Consider the following 23878-nt stretch of genomic DNA (forward strand, 5'->3'; position numbering starts at 1 on the left):
TTATATTATTTTTTTAAAGTCATTGTTAACCCTTTAAAGCCGGTCAGAGCAGCACGCTCCGTTTTGCGTAACTATTGTTAAATCCCTGTAGAATCTGAACCGTGTAAGCTAGCGCAATAATTTGTTTTGCATATGAAACCGGAGGAGTTGTACTTACATCTTATGCCATCAGCTTGTCCTAGGTCACGGTTTCGTTCCACATATAGCTTTGCAAAAATTGCATAAAAAGCGCTTGCAGGAACAAAAACATAATATTCCAGAAACACGCTTTGCCGTTCCTATCAGCTGTTCGTAACACTTCCCACAGTAAAATGATGCACATGCTGTTTTCTTTGCAAATTTGCATCATAGGATTGTTTTTTGTTTTTCCTGCAGTATATAAAAATTGCTGTATCTCCAAAATAAAACTATGAAGACACTCAAAATAAATTTCCTGTGGTGGGAAACTATTTTTTTGCAACTTTATTGTATTTAAAGTTTTGAGGGATAAACCTCTTAAATTTCTCCAAGTAGAAATATATGTAAATAAAACAAAAGCGATTTTCAATTTTTTTTGTAGTTTATTGCACTTTTTTGCAATTTATGTAATTACTATGGACTTAATGCATACATATTATTAAAATATGGGCTATAACAGTTGTATTGATGTATAGCAACTTGAAATGCTCCCACAAATGGCACTACAACATGTAAAAAAAAATAAAATAATATAAGCTCTGGTGGACTTGGTTCTATGGTAGGTCTTAAAGGGTTAAATAAATATCGTCAAATAATCGTGATCTCAATTTCAGTGAAAATAATCGTGATTATCATTTTTGCCATAATCGAGCAGCCCTAATGCACTGCATTACTTTAACAAGGAAATTAATTATGTTATGGTTCACCAAGTTCTGGAGCCAATGGTAAAACTATTTTCTTCAAATCAAATCAGCACTGTTGAGGTGTGTGTGTGTGTGTGTGTGTGTGTGTGTGTGTGTGTGTGTGGTTTCTGATCAAAAGTTAATCAGCTTTGTAGAAGTTTTGATATTTTTTATGATGTCTATCTGACTAACTTCCCAACATCTATCTATACATACGTTTTCTTCCACTTATACAATTCAGGGTTGCAAGGTGCTCGCAAGCGAGGTACACCCCGAACAATCACTATGCGAGCACACAGAGGCAAACAATGATTCGTGGTCATTAGGTTTACTGGCCATTTATAATTTGCCAGTAAACCTAATGTCTTGAGAGAGCCCATGGAGGCACATGGTGAGCTTGCAAACTAGACACAGAATGGCCCCAGCTGGTTGTAAGTGCCGTCGTTACCACTGTGACCTTATAGTAAAAGGTTCAGGGAATACAGCTCTCCAGTACATGGTAGTATAGTGGTATGCAAAAGTTGGGGCATCCCTGATAATTTTCATGATTTTTCTTCATAAATCATTGGTTGTTTGGATCAGCAATTTCAGCAATATATCATATAGCAGATGAACAAAATTATATTTGAGAAGTGAAATAAACTTTTTAGAATTTACAAAAAGTGTGCAATAGTTACTTAAACAAAATACAGTTGCATAAATTTGGGCACCCTTGCCATTTAATGATTTTAATACCTTTAGCACTAATTATTGGAACACAAAATTTGTTTGGTAAGCTCCCTGATCCTTGATCTACACACACAGGCGAATCCAATCATGAGAAAGGGTATTTAAGGTGGCCAGCATCATTCAACTATTCAGCCCACTTTGCACAAGGGGATGCTGCTGTATGGGAGAGTAATGCAGAATTAGCCTTTTCTGCACACATGCCACAAACAGAGTGGCTTGAGGTATGCTAAAGCACATTTGGACAAGCCAGCTTCATTTTGGAATAAGGTCCTGTGGACTGATGAAACTAAAATTGAGTTATTTGGGCATAACAAGAGGAAACAGAACACAGCATTCCAAGAGAAAGACTTGCTACCCACAGTAAAATTTGAGGTTGAGAGTCCCATGGATTCCAGTCAATATCAGCAGATTCTTTTAATTCAACTCAATTCAATTTTATTTATATAGCCAAATCACAACAACAGTCGCCTCGAGGCACTTTATATTGTAAGGTATACCATACAATAATACAGAGAGCAACGTTCAAGAATCAGTGACAAAGTTGAAGTTGTGCCGGATATTGAGCTAGATATTTCAACCAGACAATGGCCCTAAACACTGCTCAAAATCTGCTAATGCAATCATGCAGAGGAACAAGTACAATGTTCTGGAATGGCCATCTCCAGACCTGAATATTGAAAAACTTGAAAATCTGTGGTGGATTTTTCTGTTGGGGTGCCCAAATTTATGCACCTGCCTAATTTTGTTTAGGTAACTATTGCACACTTTCTGTAAGTCCTATAAACTTAATTTCACTTAAATATCATTGTGTTCATTTGCTATATGATATAATTAGATGACAGTGCTGATTTATGAAGGAAAATCATGAAAATTATCAGGGATGCCCAAACTGTTGCATATCGCTGTAAATGGGTCACCAGTAACCTCACTGATGTTAGTTGCATTATTTTTTTAACACGAATAAAGAGATCAGTGTGTATTCCGTCTTCGTCAGTCTCATGGTAGTAGCATTAGCCAAAAGAAATAAAACAGACTACATAAAAAGAAACCTGTTGCAATTTAGGTCTTTTTGGGTTCTTTTGGGGGGGGGGGGTTGCCAGTCTAGAAGAGCTGGGCAGAGGGTGCAGTCTTCTAATAGTCTGGAAAGACTGACATAGTCCTATTTGGTTGGTCGATGCAATGCTTTAGGCCAACTCCAATGAAATTGAACCTGCTCTCCAGTGTTACTGCAACAAGGATTTTGGAAGTGATAACAGAAGGAAGAGGGTTGTTCAACCACCTCAACATCCATTAAAGAGAAACAATCAGGACAACATCTCGACATTAAATTAGGCCTTAATTTTGGTGTTTAATTAGTAAATGAAGAGTTGGGGTTGTGGGGGAATTAAGATCCAAAAAAGTATGATTCCAAAAAAAGTAATTCTCACTCACAACTTTTTCTTTGTGCCCAGACTTCTAGGCCTTTGCCTTCCAGTCCTTTGTCTACAGTTGACACAACATAAAATAATAAAATTTGTACTAATGTCTATGGAGTCATTGGATCACACAACAGCTTGCTAAGTGTATACACATGTGTGCGTTTAGGTTGAAACTATTTCCTAAGCCCTGTTGTTTATAAGAGTTTAACAGAGTATATTACAGTTAGGCTGGGGGAAAAAAATCATCGTTGCTTCATTGTTTACATTTCAGATACAAGTAACTGATGTCCCTGTTGCTGTGTCTCTTCTCTCCCCCTTTAGCACAGCCAAATCCACCAAAAATTCATGAAGGATGGTGGGCATACAAGGAGGTGGTGCAGGGGAGCTTTGTTCCAGGTATGCTTCAAAACTGTGTGCAGCACTTTGATGCATATAGTTTTCACAATACAGATTTTCCTGCATGTACTTTAAATATAATATATATAGTGCACATGTATAGTGTGTGTTTGATCCAGAAGTCAGTGATTACTACACATTTAAGATTACATCGGGCAACGTTGCCCTACTCTCACAGCTAACACGTCTTTTTGATTGATAGCAGCTCACTGATCCTCCCAACTTTTCCATCTTGTTTTGTATCTGCATGCCAATTATTTCCCAGAGGTTGTATTTTCTGCTTAGCTTTGGTGCTTTTGAGTTGTGTGTGTGTGTAGATGATGCAATCTCTGTCTTTATGAGGACTAAATGTCTGCATGCAAAAAGAGCAATTAGGAAAATTGAAATAGAGGACATTTAATTTCTACTCTTGTACTAGCATCAAAGCGAACTTTACCTGAAGGTTAAATGTGAGCAGTGAATCTTTACACGATGAAAGTGGAAGTATTAAGGAGCAATTAGAGGTAACTCACCCTAAGGCTGTTTTGTCAACTCCCTGTTACTCATGAGGTATCCGTTGGTGTCAATACCCTGGCAAACTTGCCACTGCAATATCAGCTGGCAAGAGATAATAGTCCCTTTTTACAGAAAATTTAAAGACTGAGTTTGAAGGGCAGGCAGTGCTTTTGCAAAGGTTTAAAATCCCAGAGACTGGATTGGTGCACTTTCTGGTCCTGGAATCTTTGTGCTTTTTTTTTTTTTTTTTTTTTTTTTTTGGCCTTCCTTTGTTCATTATATTTTCTGGCCAGTGTAATAGGCTGGTGCATCGGGTACCTGATACCAAAGAAAACCTTCTGTATATCTGGGCCACAGCGTGGTATCTAAAAATTCTCTCTTGTTGTGCATACAATAACATAACAGTTACCAGTGTACAGTTACTGTGTAACCTACATACACATTCACAGGTCATAGTTTCAAGACAGCTAAAATGCTGCTTACACTTGGTTCACAAGCTGTGAAGTTATTACAAATCCTAGACTGCTACTGGATTGGATGGGTTTCTGCTCATCATTTCAAAATCTATTTTTGTTGAAAGGCATATATTATCATAGGAAAATTTGTAATAGATATTGGTTTGGCTATTTTTTAGCAAGGATAGACAGATATAACAAAACTTTATTAAGTGTTCAGTGAGGGTATAATAAGAAAAACAAAATTGGTTGTGATTTGAGGTTTTGCAGAATTCTCCAATATTTCTCTCTATGTATGAAGATGAAAATGTCATGATTTCAAATCACTCAAACGGATTCAGTAGCGTAATAAGGTAGCAGGACACACTTCCGGTTTATGTGACTATGGCGTAGGTCGCACCGAGCGTAGCTCCTGCAGAGTCTAGTTATTATCTAGCATTTCCAGGCACATTTTGACGGGTTTTTTCTTTTTGTATATTTACGAGACAAGACTGTTTTTGCTTTTTGTGTTTACAATGTTAATAAGAGCGCAAGCACCTCTCAGCCGAACTTGCAGCCTGCTGCTAACACTGCATCCCCGCCTCGTGGTAAAACTTCGCCACTGCCTGGGTCACCCGACACGCCGCTCGTCGATACGGAAAAATTCACGAAAGCTGAACTCCTCTCTGAACTTCGTGAAGAAATTTCAGCACTGTTTAAAAAGGAACTGACGGCAGCGTTTGCGGAGAATCTCACGTCTATCAGGTCCGATATACAGCAACTAAAAACGGACCTTTCCTCAAATATAACTACCATGCGGCAGGAATTCGCTGGCCTCAGGAGCACAGTTATGGAGATGGAACAGTCTCTCTCCACATGCACGGATGATATTGTCCACCTCCAAGCCAAAGTGGATGCGATGTCAAAGGAGTTGGCCACATTGGAGAATAAATGCGAGGATTTGGAGTCCAGGTCAGCTGTGAGATGGGCGCTGCTCTTGTGGCGACCTGCAGCAGGTGTTTATTGGCATTTATTGGCATTTTCTTTCTCTTTTTGTTTTTAACTTTGTTTTAACTCTGTTCTTAACCGTGGTTTTAACTTTTTGCCGACATGGAGATCTTCTACACCTTAGTTTTATTGTTGTTGGCGATATTCACCTGGAGTCATTCACTCTCACTGACAATCACTTATACACGCGAGGAACTACTTGGATTATGGTGGTCCTGCTTGTCTATGTACGACTCTTCTAATGCTCGACCAGATGTGCTTCTTGGTGAGGATTTATTTCCCCGGTCAAAGACTAATTTTGGAAAGCCCCGCCGCTTGAGAAAACGCGGAAAGAAAGGCGGCGTGCGTCAGCGTGTAAGAAAACTTCGGAGGAAGAATCGTGTTCCTCTGCCTTCTATGATTCTGGCCAATGTCCAATCTCTTAGGAACAAAACGGATGAATTACAAGGGAATGTGCTTCATCTACGGGAATACAGGGAGGCTTGTCTGATGGCGCTTACCGAGACATGGCTGACCGATATGGACAGTGACACTTCACTGCGAATCAGCGGCTTTGGGACCCCTGTCAGATTGGATCGGAACTGTGGAGTAACACGCAAATCTCACGGAGGAGGGGTTTGTTTATATATCAACCAGGGCTGGTGTAATAATTTTACTGTGCGGGAGCGGTTGTGTCTTCCTGACATCGAGCTCCTTTCAGTATCTGTCAGGCCTTTTTACTTACCGAGGGAGTTCCCTCAAATTTTTGTCACTGTTGTTTACATTCATCCTAAGGCTGACGTTAAAGTTGCTGCTGATGCCATTTTTAAAGTGGTACACAATCTGCAGACTCTCTCACCGGATGCTCCTAATTTTATTCTCGGTGATTTTAACAATTGTAATCTTAAGAAATCACTGAACAATTTCTTTCAATATGTCACTTGTCCTACAAGGCATAACAAAACGCTGGATTTGTGTTATGGACCAATTAAGGGGGCATACAAGTCTGTGGCCGGACCTGCGCTAGGTTCTTCGGATCACAATGTTATTCACCTCCTCCCTGCTTACAGATCTGTGATTAGGAGGGAGAAGGCCTGTGTGAAGCGGACTAATGTCTGGACAAAAGACAGTTGTGTTGCCCTTCAGGGGTGTTTTGATTGCACTGACTGGTCCGTGTTTCAAGAGAGCACTTCTGATTTGGATGAACTCACTGATGTGGTGTGTAGCTACATCTCTTTTTGCAAAGACTCTGTGGTTCCAGTCAGAGAATTTAAGACTTTCCCTAATAACAAACCGTGGCTCTCTAAAGATATTAAGGATCTGATTCTTAAAAGGAAAATTTCTTTTAACACTAGCATCCCCAGGCTTCTACCTTTCTACCTATAAAACCCGAGAGCAGTCAAATGGTGGAAGTGGAAGCTAAATTGGCTAAATTGACCGCGGAGTCATCATTTTGCGTTTCTACCTTTAAAAGCCGGAGAGCAGTCAGTCAAATGCTGGAGTCGTTCATATGTATATTAGGTCGTTACCTAGGAATTCTGGAGGGAGGGGAGTGGGGGTGAGTGATTGAGGGGGTGGGGGAGTGGAGTGTTTCAGTTTGCCATCTTAGGGAGAAATCAACACATGTCCTTTGTATGTCCTTTGTTGCTGACATTTATTGATGAAAACAGTACAAAAAACCAACCATTTGTACACATATTTACAAATAATGATAAAAAGTGAGTGAGTACATTTCAACATTTTCAGCAATCACTCACAATCCTGGCACTGCCACGGTATCTGTCGTCTGCATTTACCACATGTGTACCTGTAGCAGTGAACACATCGCACAGTGGCCTGATTTTTTTTGCATCTGTGTACTTGGATTTTAGGTCGCAAGCCACCCAAAACTTGCTCCATGTACCACTCAGCAGGCCATTTGTAAATATGTGTACAAATGGTTGGTTTTTTGTACTGTTTTTATCAATAAATGTCAGCAACAAAGGACATACACCCATGTGTGTTGATTTCTCCCTAAGATGGCAAACTGAAACACTCCAAGTTGGTGACTTTTGGAGATTTGTTTCCCTGGATGATTGAGAATGCATCAAGATGAAACACAAAAGGAAGCTCACCGCTTTTAGCAGCTCCCCCACCCCCTCAATCACTCACTGAGTGATTGAGGGGGTGGGGGAGTGGAGTGTTTCAGTGTTTCAGTTTGCCATCTTAGGGAGAAATCAACACACATGGGTGTATGTCCTTTGTTGCTGACATTTATTGATAAAAACAGTACAAAAAACCAACCATTTGTACACATATTTACAAATGGCCTGCTGAGTGGTGCATGGAGCATGTTCATTGGTTCATGGACCTCCCTGAACTAATGGCATTTATGGCAGCAACAAAAGCGGTGAGCTTCCTTTTGTGTTTCATCTTGATGCATTCTCAATCATCCAGGGAAACAAATCTCCAAAAGTCACCAACTTGGAGTGTTTCAGTTTGCCATCTTAGGGAGAAATCAACACACATGGGTGTATGTCCTTTGTTGCTGACATTTATTGATGAAAACAGTACAAAAAACCAACCATTTGTACACATATTTACAAATGGCCTGCTGAGTGGTGCATGGAGCATGTTCATTGGTTCATGGACCTCCCTGAACTAATGGCATTTATTGCAATTGTCATCTTGCAGGGGGTTTACAGGGTTCCATCGGTAAATGACTGCTGGTCAGCAAACCTGGGAAACCCACAGATAATTGGAACTATGGCACGAAACCGCTTCCAAGACATCATGCAACACTCCACTCCCCCACCCCCTCAACCACTCACCCCCACTCCCCTCCCTCCAGAATTCCTAGGTAACGACCTAATATACATATGAACGACTCCAGCATTTGACTGACTGCTCTCCGGCTTTTAAAGGTAGAAACGCAAAATGATGACTCCGCAGGGGTCTAAGGTAGAAAACCAAAATGACTGCTCTCCGGGGGTCTAAGTGTTAACGAGGGAGACGTTCCCACTGTGAGAATATTGAGGAAGGAGGTGAGGGCTGCAATAAAGATCGCCAAGATGATAGATAGAAAATAAGATTGAGGCAGAACTCAGCAGTAACAACCTCAAAAGAGCTTGGCTTGGTATGAAAACAATGGCAGGGCTTCAGACGAAAGGTAAAAGCAGCATTACCTTAGAGGGGTTTACCTCTGACAAATATCTGGCAGACAGACCTTCGTTTTGAGAACTATGATTGTTCTAGGCAGACCAGCACACTGAGGGAAAAGACCATCACTCCCCCATCTATTTGTATTGATGAGACAGGGGTAGCTAATCTTTTTAGACATACCAAAAGCAAGAGTCCTGGACCTGACAACATCTGTGGACAGGTACTGAGAACTTGTGCTGATCAGCTGAGTGGGATTTTTCACTATATCTTCTCACTTTCTTTAGAGCTACAGATGGTACCTAAAATTTGGAAACATGCGATCATTGTTCCTGTTGCTAAGGGCAGTTCTCCTAAGGCACTGAATGATTTTAGGCCTGTGGCTCTGACTTCTTTAGTGATGAAGACATTTGAGAAGATAATTAAGAAGGAGATTTTAATGCATGTTGAACACCATCTTGACCCCTTCCAGTTTGCCTATAGAGCAGGGAGAGGTGTGGAGGATGCTGCTGTCACACTCCTGCATCTCTTGTATAAGCATCTTGAGGCCCCCCACACCCATGCAAGATTATTATTTGCTGACTTTTCATCTGCATTTAATACAATTCAACCCCTCTTACTTGCTGACAGGCTTTACAATCATTTCAAGCTTGACACTAGTCTGGTCGGCTGGGTGACAGACTTTCTGATCAATAGGTGTGAGGGTAAATCATGTCTTTTCTGATGTGCTCTCCTCCTCTACTGGATCACCCCAGGGTTGTTGCCTCTCTCCCCTTCTGTTCATTCTGTACACAAATGAGTGTCGCAGCAATTTCACAAACAGACACATCCTGAAGTTTGCTGACGACACAGTGATCGTCAGTCTTCTAGTGGGGGACGAGTCAGGCCATGGACAGGTTGTAGATGATTTTGTGAATTGGTGTGATGAGTCCTTCCTCTCACTTAACGTGTCAAAAACTAAAGACATGATTATTGATTTTAGGAAGTCCTCTTATAGCTCATCACCCAATATCATTAAAACTGCCGATATTGGGATCGTTGAGAGTTATAAATATCTAGGTGTGGTACTTGACCATAAACTGTGTTTTGAGTCATTTTAAGTACGTCTCTGCGTCAGTACACATGCCCATCATGCAGAACCATCTGTTTACTCCTGGCCTCATTGATGGTACCTATGTACAGTGGAAGCGTCATGGTATTAATACGTTTAAGGATCTCTATAAAGATGGCACTTTCTTAACTTTTTTAGACCTGTGTTCAGAAACAAATCTTCCGGCTACCAATCTATTCCGTTATTTTCAGGCACGGCATTGCACTTCTGCTCTCTTCCCCTCCTACCCTCTTCTTCCAAATGTCCAACCGTGGGAGGAATTCTTATCCCTCAAACCCAATAAGAAGTCAATTATATCTTTAATATATAAACAACTTATGGATTTAAATGTCCATTCAGTTGCTAAAATTAGGGGGGCTTGGGAGCGGGAGTTAGGAGTAATTTTTTCGGATCAGCAATGGGAGAAAGCAGTATCCAATGTCCGTTACAGTACGTCCTGTGCCAGGTTACAACTTATCGAGTTCAAGGTGTTGTACAGGGTTTACTATTCAAAGTCTCGTCTGTCTGAGATTTACCCACAAGTGATGGATCAGTGTGAGAGATGTCATGCCACCCCATGTGACCTAGGCCATATGTTCTTTCTGTGCCCAAGACTCCATGGCTTCTGGAGTCAGTATTCAGTTATTCTTTCCAAGGCTCTTGGGACCCAAATCTGCATGGACCCTTTTCTAGCTGTTTTTGGGCTTCCAGTCAACACTGGTCTAACCGACCCTACACACTTCAAAATATTAGCCTTTACATCACTTTTGGCTAGACGTTGCATCTTACTCCTTTGGAAATCTTCAAAGCCACCTTCAGTTTCTTTTTGGTTTAGAGATGTGATGTCATTTCTTAAATTGCAAAAGATAGGCCTTGTGGCGAAGGGCAAATACAGAGAATTTTATCGTATCTGGGGCCCCTTCGTAGACTATTGCAAGTCATTAAACGCTCTACCAGCTGATTAATATCATATCTCCTCTCCCCCCCCCCCCCCCCCCCCCCCTTTTTTTTTGTGTGTGTGTGTGTTTTGGGGTTTGTTGTTTGTGTTTGTTTTGGGTTTCTTATTAGGTTTTGTTTTGTTTGTTTATTTAAGCGTGTGTGTGTGTGTGTTATCGTATCTGTTCATGTAAGAAAAACTAAAAAATATGTGAGGGGAACAGATTGTATTGTCATTGTAAACTACTGTACACTTGTCTCTCAATAAAAATATGAAAAAAATAAGGTAGCAGGACACTGCAGTATGTATCCTGTGAATAAAGTTCTGAAGGCCACTGTGCGCCTTTCAGCTATATATAGTTATATTGCGATTATCAGAGACAGCTTAGGAGGAAATGTTATTTTGGATTACTTAATCATCTGACAGGAGTTCTTAACAAAAGTAGCAGTTTGTATGTTTGATTGACGGTCAGATTATTGTTGTTGAAAAAGAAATGGAAATACTACTTCAACCTCACAGGGAAAAACAGTAATATCAATGCAAAGATCATGTCAGGTTTGAAATAGTGCTTATCAGAGTTCTGAACCCTCTTTCCTTCTTTTCACCTGTTAATAACCCATTTCACTTTGCTGAAACACTTCTCTGTGGAGGTCAAAAACTGTGGCCCAGCATATTGGAACATTTGCACCCCAAGGTTAGCAAAGCAGATGTAATCACGTTTTCAGGCCTGGTTAACCTTTAGAATATTGCACAACCTTTCAGTGTACTCTCAATTAGCTTTAAATTTGATAAAGGTCAGATAAAACTCCAGGTACTGCATCAGTTTCCGCTTTGCGTTTACCTTTTGTTTCTTTGCCATGTCCTTACATTTGACTCCTTCAGTTAAAAGTTGTGTAATGTGTCATCAGCATCACTCACTGCACTTCCAGAAAAAAGGTTACAATAAAAGTCAATTTCTATGATCTACATGATAAGATAAGATAAGATAAGATAAGATAGAACTTTATTAATCCCTCGGGTGGGTTCCTCTGGGAAATTCGATTTCCAAAAAAGCACAGCACCGACAGAAGTTACAGAGTTATACACACACACATATATATAAATGCAGAGACAATATAAATAAAATATACGAAGGGGATAAATAGAATAAATAGGAATAAAAATAAAAATACAAGTGAATTGCACATTTCAAGTATTGAGTCTATTGCACCGTTGACTATTTACAAAAGTATTGCACAAAAGGTATTGCACAGTGAGGTGAAGAGGCACTACAGCTTAGTTGTTCCCCCCTCCTTTGTCCTCCTGTTTCCCCTCCCTCTCCCCTCCAGAGAGGAGTTAAACAGTCTGATGGCGTGTGGGACAAAGGAGTTTTTAAGTCTGTTAGTTCTTGTCTTTGGGAGAAGCAACCCGTCACTGAACAGACTCTTCTGGTTGTTAATGGCCGTGTGCAGAGGATGCCTGGCATTGTCCATAATGTCCATCAGTTTCTTTAATGTCCTTTTCTCTGCCACTGTCACCAGAGTGTCCAGCTTCATGCCGACCACAGAGCCAGCCCTCCTGATCAGTTTCTCCAGCCTGGATGAGTCCTTCTTTGCTGTGCTGCTCCCCCAGCACACCACAGCATAGAAAAGTACTCCAGCAACCACCGACTGGTAAAACATCCTCAGGAGCTTCCTGCAGATGTTAAAAGACCTCAGCCTCCTGAGGAAGTACAGTCGGCTTTGGACTTTTTTATACAGGTGCTCTGTGTTGCATGACCAGTCCAGTTTATTGTCCACCCACAGCCCGAGGTACTTGTACTTGTTGACCACCTCCCCCTCCTCCCCCTCTATCTGAACCGGCAGTGGACCTGCTCTAGACCTCCCGAAGTCCACAACCAGTTCCTTAGTCTTTGAGGTGTTGAGTTGCAGGTGGTTTGTGTGACTCCATGCGACAAAGTTCCTCACCAGACTTCTGTACTCCTCTTCCTGATCATCCCAGATACACCCCATGATGGCTGTGTCGTCTGCAAACTTCTGAATGTGGCATAATTCAGAGTTGTAGCAGAAGTCAGAGGTGTACAGGGTGAAGAGAAGAGGGGACAGCACAGTTCCCTGTGGTGCTCCTGTGCTGCTGACCACTGTGTCAGATGTGATGTCCTTCAGCCTGACGTACTGTGGTCTGTCGGTGAGGTAGTCGGAGATCCAAGCCACCAGGCAGGGGTCCACCTCCATCCTGTTCAGTTTTTCTTGAAGCATACAGGGCCGGATGGTATTAAAGGCACTGGAAAAGTCAAGAAACAGGATCCTGACCGTGCCTTTTCCCCCATCCAGGTGTGAGTGGGCTCTGTGTAGGAGGTACAGGATGGCATCCTCCACTCCGACACCCGCCTTGTATGCAAACTGTAGTGGGTCCTGGGCATGTTGTACCTGTGGTCGGAGGAGGTTGAGGAAGAGCCGCTCTAGAGTCTTCATAAGATGTGACGTCAGTGCCACCGGTCGGAAGTCATTCAGCTCATTGGGCCGGTTCTTTTTGGGGACCGGGACAATGCAGGATGTCTTCCATAGGGCGGGCACTCTCCCCAGTCGCAGACTGAGGTTGAAGACTCGTTGTAGCGGCTCCCCAAGTTCAGCAGCACACGCCTTTAGCATGCTAGGACACACCTTGTCTGGGCCTGCTGCCTTTCTGGGGCGAAGCTTCCTCAGTTGTCTCCTGACCTGATCCACTGTGACACTGGGAGATGTTTGGGAAGAGGGAGGGGGGGAGATGTCTTGCTGCTGAGAGAGGGATTGGAGGAGGGGGGTGTCATGGTGTCAGGAAGGGGGGGAAGCGAGGGAGGTAGGAGAGTGGGGATTGGACTCTGTAGTGAAGGTGAGGGTGGGGGGGTTGTGGGCTGGTCAAACCTGTTGAAGAAGTTGTTGAGTTCGTTTGCCTTCTCCACAGTCCCCCCACTGTGCTTTTCTTGGTGTTGTGGCCTGTGATGGTTTTCACACCATTCCAGACCTCCCTCATATTGTTCCTCTCCAACTTCTGCTCCACCTTCCTCCTGTAGGTGTCCTTTGCTTCCCTCAGGCAGCGTTTCACCTCCCGCTGTGCTGCTTTCATCTCCTCCTTCACTTTGCTCCTGAAAGCCTTCTTCTTCATGTTGAGGACAGCTTTGACTTCCTGTGTTACCCACGGTTTGTTATTAGGATAACACCGTACCGTCTTAGCAGGGGCGACCGTGTCCACACAAAAGTTGAGGTAGTCTGTAAGACAGTGTGTCGCCCCCTCTATGTCCTCACCATGTGGGCTCAGGAGCACATCCCAGTCTGTGGTGTCATAACAGTCCCTCAGAGCATCCTCCTTTGAATGAATCTACCTACTAGAGCAAATTATTGTTTTGCTTTTTGGAAAACCAAAAAGGCAAATATATGTTCCCAAGTAGTAAAAGTTGCATCCAAATGTTAAAGTGCAATTAGCAGACAGTGTTCAGAAAGAAATTATGATATAAATTTTGATGCAAAAGTTACCACTTTTTGAAAGTCCTTTGAAAATGCAAATCGCTTTTCAAATATCCTGTATCTTATTTTGCCCCTTATTTTTTGCGTTAGAGCAACTGTTATGATTTGACAAATACATAAATAAAATACAATTGAACAGAAAATTAAATTAAAAGTTCATTTTTGTATCATTGTATAGCGTTCAAAACTGGTGTCCATAAGATACAAAGCATAGGGGTACTTATTTGGGAACTTGAGAATTACATTGCCCCAGTTATAAGCCATTGTACCTCTAAAGACACTATAAGGTAATTTATTTTGTGTTCTTCTTTCTGTAGCAAAGACTTGACGGCTCAAACAATTCTTCCATTATTACATCTTTGGATTATGCTTCTTAGTTTATTCATTTTGGTATAATTAATGAATAAGCGTGCTTCATTAAATTTGTGTGCCATTTAGTTTTTGTCTGTGATCATATTATTCAGCTGAATTTGAATTAACATAGCAACAAGTTTTTTTTGTGCTGTAAAAACAATAACCACCATTAAAGTTATTAGAATTCTAAATGACCAAAATAAAAATTGCTCAGAAAAGCAAAGCCTCAGTTCTAGTCTGTGTTTATCTTAGAGCACAGGCATGAGCAGAATTTTAGGTATGCTAAAAATATCATACAAATTAGATCCTTCTCACCCAGTTGCAAATCCTTTGTTTTTGAGTGTATGAGTTTTCATATCCATCTAATTTTTATGTATTAATGCAAGACTATTAGACAGTGGCTCTAGTGGCAATACATACCAAGGAAGACTTGGGTATTTGAATCTTTCGGGGTTTCTTGATCTTAACAATGTTAAGAAGGAGTATTAGTGTGTGATTTGTCTTATAAGGTGGCTCTTTTAAGTAAATCTTTTTCATTGGACTTAAATCCAAATCTATGTGAAGGTTTCAAAAACACCTGGATTGATGTAACATTGCTATCATAGACATAGCTGCACCAATAAACTATGGCTGCAAACCTGATATTTAAAAACTAATATGTATAACTTTTTACTAGAGGTGGGGAGATTGATCTAAATATTGATAATACTTGTAACATCGGACCCAAGAAACATAAGCTGGGCGAATATGGCGACAGCAGCACTTTTATTCAATACTGTGGTTTTGCATCGGGACACAGACACTCCCGCTCTCTCCCACTGCTGTCACATCCGCCCTCCTCTCCGACTGTCACTGCCAACATATCAAGAGTTGACAGTGACAGATCCCCAGCACACCTGTTCACCCCGCCCCTGCGCCGCCCCGGGAGCTCACTGCGTCACCCCTCCTCTGCAGCTGGCCAGAGACCACACCCACGCCACAATACTTTACTGGTCTCAGATATTGGCTAAATACTAGTGCATTGATACTTTGTTTCTATCCTCTAAGTTTAATATGTAGCTCACTGAATTATATTAAATAATTGTTTTGAGAAATGAAAACATATACTTCCAAATATGCAGTAATAATTTATTTTTGTTTTTAAGAAAAGTAAGAGCCACATATGAGGATATTCATTTAACATTTTGATAGAACAGTAGCAGTATAATGTCCTCGTAAGTGGCTATCAGGCCCTTGTAGAGCAAAATTGAGTATTTTGGTCTAAATAACCCAAAATGTGATGTCCACATATGTAGACGCCAGGTCCTAGGAGGTTAATGTGCTTCAGGGACTAGGAGAAGCCCAATACAAAACACATAGAATGCTTATCACAGGCAGCCAACCTAATTTTTACAGTGAGCTGTTGGCTGGCAGTGTTTCAGAGTTTTGGTCACATTTCTACTTAGATATCAGTCTATCGTGAAAAGATTTACATTATCTGTAATATCACATGTCACACACACAAAAAAACCCTGTCTTCTTTCAGCTACTCGCTTTAGTAGTTGCCACAGTGTATCATCTGCCTCCATCTAACCCTGTCCCTAGCATCCTGTGTCACACCAATCCTCTGCATGTCCTCTGTCACTACATCCATGAACATTCTCTGTGGTCTTTAACATTGTCTGTAACTTTCTCCAGTATATCCACCTCTAAACATCTCCAAGCTGGCATCACTTCCTCCTTGCTAATATGCTGCACCTTCTGATTCACTAACTGTCCTCCTGTCTCTCATTTTCTTCATTCACGAATTCCCTAGAGTACCGCTTTCACTTTCTCTACACAATGTCTTCACTTATTAAAGTATTTCCATCTCTAACCATAATAGCTCCAATGTGCTGAACATCCTTTCCAGCTATATTTAAAGTCCCTGCTTATACCTGCATACTCCTGCCTGTCTTTCAGTGTCAATGCCCCCCCCCCCCCCCCCCTTTTGTTTTTCTTCCTCTGTCTTTAATTGTCAGAGGAAGAAATATATATACAGGAAGCCTGTTTCAGCTCTCTGTTAAAAAGTCAAATTCTCTGATCCTATGAGTCTTACCCAGCAGGTAATGCAGAGTTCAGATGGAGCTGATGTGGGTGGAGGGACTCGCCAAATCATAACTACCTCGAAATCATCTAGGTGTCTTCCCTACTAACACTGATAAGATAAGCAAACCTGAGTAGCCTTGCAGGTCAAATCTAATCAGTCCCACCTGTTTATGGATTTATTTTAGAGGCCTGGACAGTAAGCGTCAAGATCTTATAATATAAAGTAACCTGTAACCTGCTATTTGCACTTTAAAAGAAATAATACTGAGATTTTTACCTTTACTATTTCACAAAAGGTTAAAAATTGAATGTCCACAATTTAGATTTTAATTGCAGGAAATTTTATTATAGCGATTTAGCAGGAGCAGAGCAAAATCAAAATCAAAAGTCATAATTACAAAATCAATAATCAAATCACCTGAACTATACTATAAACTTCTCTGAGCTAATGCTGATTTTGTTTGCCTAAAGATGCACTTATCACAACCAAGAGAAAAACGGCATCCCCTCAGCATTTAGTAGAAGTATGATGTAAACTGAAATCCTTCGGAATTAACCATCTAACATGGCAAAAATGAACAGAGAGGATGTATTTGTATCTGTTGTATCTATCTGTTGTATTTTCCAACTTCTTCACTTAATTTGTATCCATGTCTGCCCTTTCTCTCCCCCTATCTTACTGGATGTCACATCTTCTGAAATGACATCTAACCTCACTCCTGAGGACATCCAGCTGTGTTATTACAAAATGCTTTATTATTAGGAAATTATTAGGAAATAGGGAGAAGTTCTGTTTTAGCACTTTGATCATTTTTAATCACATAAAGACCTTTTACCCTCTTTCAGCTATGAGGACAAGAAGCAGGGGGGACTTCAGTCACTCTCAACCTCACCTGGCAAACTAAATAATCTATTACATGGATTATATCTATATTCAAAATATACAAGATAATAGTTGGCATATACTCAGTTAATAGGATTAGCCACAGGGGGTGTACAACCTTAGTGTTTTCCCATCTATTGCTGTGCATTCATTGATTTTTCCAGCATGTACCATGAGCTCATTTATACCATATATTAACCTCTAGTGCACAGCATCTGTAATTGGTCATTGTGTGTTTCCTAGTCAATGGGTAATAAACTATTCTGTTTATTTAGAAAACAAAAAGATGTACATTTTATTTGAAATACGTAGTCCCAGATTTACACTAGCACCTGAATGCAGCTTAAATTTGGGTATCTCTACAATTTGTGAAGTTGAAAGTAGAGACTACATGAGTTCATGTAGTCTATACTTTGCATGGAGTGGAGCACATAAGTTGTTGGGACCTGGAAATTTAAACATTAATGAGTAAATCTGAAAGGCATTGATGAGCAGTACGAATTTACTTCATCTTATAGTAACTGACCTTTATTCACAGACTGCTGAAGAGAACTAGCCTTTAAAAAAAAATTCCTATTATTCCTCAAACTCTCTCTCTCCCCTTCTGCTCAAATAAACTATGTACACTGTTTACACAAGCTCAACATTTAATGAGTCTTTTTTATATTAAAGGCCCTGTCTCACTGCAAACTCAGTCTCATTCAGTTCAGTTCAATTTAATTTATGCACCACCAAATAACAACAACTGTCAATCAATTATATGACCCTCTATGAGAAAGCACTTTAGCGACAGTGGGAAGGAAAACCTCCCTTTTAACAGGAAGAAACCTTAGGCAGAACCAGGTTGAGGGAGGGCGACCATTGTCCGGCAGATGTTACAGTCAAATGGCCGGTGTGTTGTGGAGTCGACCTAAAAGCAGACACACAAGGGGCAGAACTGAAGTTTAATAAAAAGTGAGCCGTTTATTCAGGCTGGTGGAAAAAAAACCCAAAAATGAACCAAGGCGAACACTAAACAATAACCTAAACTGAGTGAACTAAAACTAGACATGAGAAACCACAAACATGAAAAAGAACATGTAAATGTACTGAAAAAAAAAAGAAGATTCTTGAGAGGCATGGATTTCAGTGACATGAGATGAGGAAAGACGATGAACAAAGGGAGACAGAGGATGTAAATATACAGAAGGGTAACAAGGGAAGTGGAATCGCATGGGGAACACCACTGACACAAATGAGTGTGACGCCAAGTTATGGGGAAGCAAATCTAAACACACTGAACACTACGAGACTGTCAAAATAAAACAGGAAAGACATAAACTAAGACACACCGACTTGACAAGGTGACAGGGAAGTAGAAACGGGAGATGAGACATGGACCCAAACTAAGGGACAAATACGCAGGACATGATGGACACACAAAAGTGCACATGATGGACAGAGGAGACATAGCATGAAACACAGGGAAGGAAACATGTAACAGGAAGGGAAGATGAGACACCTCAACAACACAACATGGAAATGGAAATACAGGGAGTGCAGAATTATTAGGCAAGTTGTATTTTTGAGGAATAATTTTATTATTGAACAACAACCATGTTCTCAATGAACCCAAAAAACTCATTAATATCAAAGCTGAATGTTTTTGGAAGTAGTTTTTAGTTTGTTTTTAGTTTTAGCTATTTTAGGGGGATATCTGTGTGTGCAGGTGACTATTACTGTGCATAATTATTAGGCAACTTAACAAAAAACAAATATATACCCATTTCAATTATTTATTTTTACCAGTGAAACCAATATAACATCTCCACATTCACAAATATACATTTCTGACATTCAAAAACAAAACAAAAACAAATCAGCGACCAATATAGCCACCTTTCTTTGCAAGGACACTCAAAAGCCTGCCATCCATGGATTCTGTCAGTGTTTTGATCTGTTCACCATCAACATTGCGTGCAGCAGCAACCACAGCCTCCCAGACACTGTTCAGAGAGGTGTACTGTTTTCCCTCCTTGTAAATCTCACATCAGATGATGGACCACAGGTTCTCAATGGGGTTCAGATCAGGTGAACAAGGAGGCCATGTCATTAGTTTTTCTTCTTTTATACCCTTTCTTGCCAGCCACGCTGTGGAGTACTTGGACGCGTGTGATGGAGCATTGTCCTGCATGAAAATAATGTTTTTCTTGAAGGATGCAGACTTCTTCCTGTACCACTGCTTGAAGAAGGTGTCTTCCAGAAACTGGCAGTAGGACTGGGAGTTGAGCTTGACTCCATCCTCAATCCGAAAAGGCCCCACAAGCTCATCTTTGATGATACCAGCCCAAACCAGTACTCCACCTCCACCTTGATGGCGTCTGAGTTGGACTGGAGCTCTCTGCCCTTTACCAATCCAGCCATGGGCCCATCCATCTGGCCCATCAAGACTCACTCTCATTTCATCAGTCCATAAAACCTTAGAAAAATCAGTCTTGAGATATTTCTTGGCCCAGTCTTGACATTTCAGCTTGTGTGTCTTGTTCAGTGGTGGTCGCCTTTCAGCCTTTCTTACCTTGGCCATGTCTCTTGAGTATTGCACACCTTGTGCTTTTGGGCACTTCAGTGATGTTGCAGCTCTGAAATATGGCCAAACTGGTGGCACTAGGACTCCCAGTCCTACTGCCAGTTTCTGGAAGACACCTTCTTCAAGCAGTGGTACAGGAAGAAGTCTGCATCCTTCAAGAAAAACATTATTTTCATGCAGGACAATGCTCCATCACACGCGTCCAAGTACTCCACAGCGTGGCTGGCAAGAAAGGGTATAAAAGAAGAAAAACTAATGACATGGCCTCCTTGTTCACCTGATCTGAACCCCATTGAGAACCTGTGGTCCATCATCTGATGTGAGATTTACAAGGAGGGAAAACAGTACACCTCTCTGAACAGTGTCTGGGAGGCTGTGGTTGCTGCTGCACGCAATGTTGATGGTGAACAGATCAAAAACACTGACAGAATCCATGGATGGCAGGCTTTTGAGTGTCCTTGCAAAGAAAGGTGGCTATATTGGTCGCTGATTTGTTTTTGTTTCGTTTTTGAATGTCAGAAATGTATATTTGTGAATGTGGAGATGTTATATTGGTTTCACTGGTAAAAATAAATAATTGAAATGGGTATATATTTGTTTTTTGTTAAGTTGCCTAATAATTATGCACAGTAATAGTCACCTGCACACACAGATATCCCCCTAAAATAGCTAAAACTAAAAACTACTTCCAAAAACATTCAGCTTTGATATTAATGAGTTTTTTGGGTTCATTGAGAACATGGTTGTTGTTCAATAATAAAATTATTCCTCAAAAATACAACTTGCCTAATAATTCTGCACTCCCTGTATACACACACACACACACACACACACACACACACATATACATATATACTAGGGGTACAACGATACACAAAATTCACGGTTCGGTTCGGTTCTATACTTTGGTGTCACGGTTCGATATTTTTTCGATACAAAAAAAGAATGTTCATGCCTTTTAGATTTGTCATTTATTAAATTTTCACGGCACATTCCGCACCACATCTCTGTGCGTTCATCATTTGTTTGAAGCCAGCTCACCTCCTGTAACTCCTAGAATACGCGCTTCTTTTGTGGTTTGGACTCCTTCTGACATTTCTTTGGAGGCGGAGGAACATCACAGTAATTGCTTAAAGGAGCTTGCTTCTTCGACATCTTTCAGAGTTCTAAACAAATGTCTGTCCTCCTCATGAAAATCTTATGTACGCAAACATACGTTGCAACTTCTTATCTTGTGCGCGTTTTTTATTTTGACAGCGAATGCGCACCTGCGGACCACTTATGTGCAGCCCTGGTTATTTAGCTCGTTATATTGCAGCCACAGAAATTCTTTTGTCCATAAAACCATAAAACTGCACTTTCTTTTTGCCTTATAGTCTGATTTGTCATAACTTTTCCGTTTTGTGGTAAGCTTTTCTTTGGCTGTCACTTCTTCACCCTGACCTCTCTTATTTGGCTCAGCAGAACTAAAATATATATCCTGCTGCTTTTACACAGGCACTCACATAATGCTCAGCGATTCTCTGCGCGATCAACCTCTCACATGTTTAAGCTTGCTGCGGGAGATTTCACTTGTCATGTTTGCATAGTAAGCTAACGATTAATAAGACGATGTCAGAGGAATTGGTGCACAAATTATCATCACTCGCCAATCAGTGCTGTCGCTCACTATACACGGTTCGCGCGATTGCAAAGTGAAAGCAAAAAACAAGCGCAAATTCAAACACGATTTTTTTTTTTTTTTTTGTGTCTTATCTTTAGCCATCAGAATTGTTGTCTTAAGGCCAAGAAAGATGCCAAGCGGATTTATTTTACCAAGTGGATCATCATGGTCTTGCCATATTGGTCCATTTGATTGACCTTTATTATAATTATGAATTTATTTTATCTACAGTTGCTACAAACGGGACAGACATGATATACATGATATATATATATATATATATATATATATATATATATATATATATATATATATATATAAATAAAATAACCAATCTAAATCTTATATAAAGGAAATACAAGATTACAGAAATTTATACCACAGAGTTTACATAAAGAGCAGCTGCAGTCTAGCAGTGTGAATCTGTGAGTATGTGTTTTTTCTATAGAACAGAATATGTGAGTGAAAGAGGGGAGGAAAAATAGAGAAATATAAACACAAAGAGGAAAACTGAAGAAAGTGAAACAAGAAACATAGGAAAAGGAAATAGAATCCAAAAAATAGGCATTCTTTTTCACCTCCACATCCTGTCTGTAGAAATCCAAGCCAATATACAAGGGTCGTCCTTTTATTTTATTTGTCGACCTTCTACCTGTGTTGGATAGTCCTTTTTGCTTGATGGACACTTCTGTTGTCTCAAACAAAAGTCTTGTCCTGTGCAGCAGCTGCTGTCCTGATGTCTCCTTGTGGTGCTGCTTCCTCTCTAACTAAATGTGAATCTGACAGAGTTCACATTCACAGCCTGTGTGGTGTTACTGCTCACTGTCAGAAAGTGTGCACGAGATACACTCTCCAATCTGTACACACACACACACACACACACACACACACGGAAGCAAAATAATTCAGTTTGAGCAAAGTGCATGGAATCATGCTGCGCTGATGTTAGATTACTGTTTACATTTTTGGTAACCTTCTGTGAGTTACTAATGTTATAAATGTTGTAAAAATGATACACACGCACACACACAGTCAAGCTGACTGAACATACCCAGATGTTCTGAGACACATACTGGTGTACACTGTGACAGCTGTGGGCATTAAGTGGCCGTATGATGGATGGGGTTCAGACAGCATGGCCATCATCACCTCTCATATTTACCCTCCACTGACTGAAAGCAGGGGAGGAGAAAAGGAAACAAAATAAGGGAGGAGAAAAAGAAAGGAAATGTGAAAAAGGAAAGAAGGGAAGGAAACATATATGAAAAAGTGGGAGAAACAGAAAATAAGGAAAAATGTAAAAGTGGAGTGTAGCAAAGAAAACAGTTGAAGTAGAAGGAGGAAAATAAATAGGTGAGAAGCAGTAAGAAGAAGAAAAAACATAGCAAGAAGGATGAAGGAAAGAGATATGAGTGGGGAAAATCAAATAGCAAATGTACAAAATAGAAAGTAAAAGAACATAAAAAAAGTAACACAGAAAATGAAAGTCAACACATCAGAAAAGGTGAAAAAGAAATGAAACAGATAATGAAAGGTTGAAAAACGTGCTAAAACAAATCAGAATATGATGCAGGAAAGGAAATATGACGATGAAAGGGTAAGAAGAAAAGAAACTTGAGGTAATGGAAATGTGCAGGAAACATTATTGATGAAGATGAAGTGGGGAAAGGAAACTAATGAGGACACTGCAAAGATGTTAGACATTTAAGAAAAAGAGTCAAAGAAAAATAATTGAACAATGAGAAGGGAGAAGAAACTGATAAAAAGAGGGGAACTTACAGAAAAAGAAGAAGGAAAGGTAGAAAAGATATGGTAAAAGATATTAATAAAATGGTGCCAAGGAAGAGTAAAACTATGGAAAGGCAACAGGAAAAAGCAGTAAGGAAAGGAAATAAAGGAAAATTAACTAAGGGAATCTTAGCAAAAGTAATTATCAGATAAAATAAAACAGATCAGAGGACATCAGATAGAAAGGAAATCTGGGAAAAATGAGATGACCAAAACACATGAATGGAACGATAAACATAAACAAAGATGTTAGAATTCAAAAGTGGGAAAGGTAAGTGGATGGTAAAATGAGAGCAAATAATGAGACAGAAGATAAAGAGAAGGTTGGAGGGGAGAAAAGATGAAAGAAAACAGATGAGAAGACACAAGAAACAGTAGAGTAGCTGAAGAGTGGGGGTATGCAGGGAAAGAGTCAAGTCTGAGTTAGACCATGCGAGGAGATGAAAGCAAAGGCTAGTAAGAGAAATAAAGTTGATGGTTGAGGGATGATAGCACAGGCAGAAGAAATATAAATAAGTAGAAAAATCCTCCTCCCTCTCCCATCCTTTTCACAAACAGCCTCCAAGGCCATTTCTATACAGGTCTTTAGTG

At 40.4% G+C, this 23878-nt stretch overlaps 1 protein-coding gene across 1 annotated transcript in view; it reads left to right on the forward strand.

Annotated features, from left to right (window-relative positions):
• The window catches only part of ca10a (carbonic anhydrase 10 (inactive)a), a 322758-nt gene that overhangs the window by 36917 nt on the left and 261963 nt on the right, over positions 1 to 23878 (forward strand). The window contains exon 2 of the mRNA XM_086304920.1: positions 3329 to 3403. Within this exon, the coding sequence (XP_086161046.1) occupies positions 3329 to 3403 (75 nt within the window). The remainder of the gene's footprint in view (positions 1 to 3328; positions 3404 to 23878) is intronic.

The sequence above is a fragment of the Aulonocara sp. 'chitande type north' Nkhata Bay genome, linkage group LG8 (genome assembly GCF_057382095.1).
Source record: "Aulonocara sp. 'chitande type north' Nkhata Bay isolate Kocher_YH1m ecotype deep benthic linkage group LG8, A_spYH_male_GT1.1, whole genome shotgun sequence".
In the NCBI taxonomy this organism is placed as follows: Eukaryota; Metazoa; Chordata; class Actinopteri; order Cichliformes; family Cichlidae; genus Aulonocara; species Aulonocara sp. 'chitande type north' Nkhata Bay.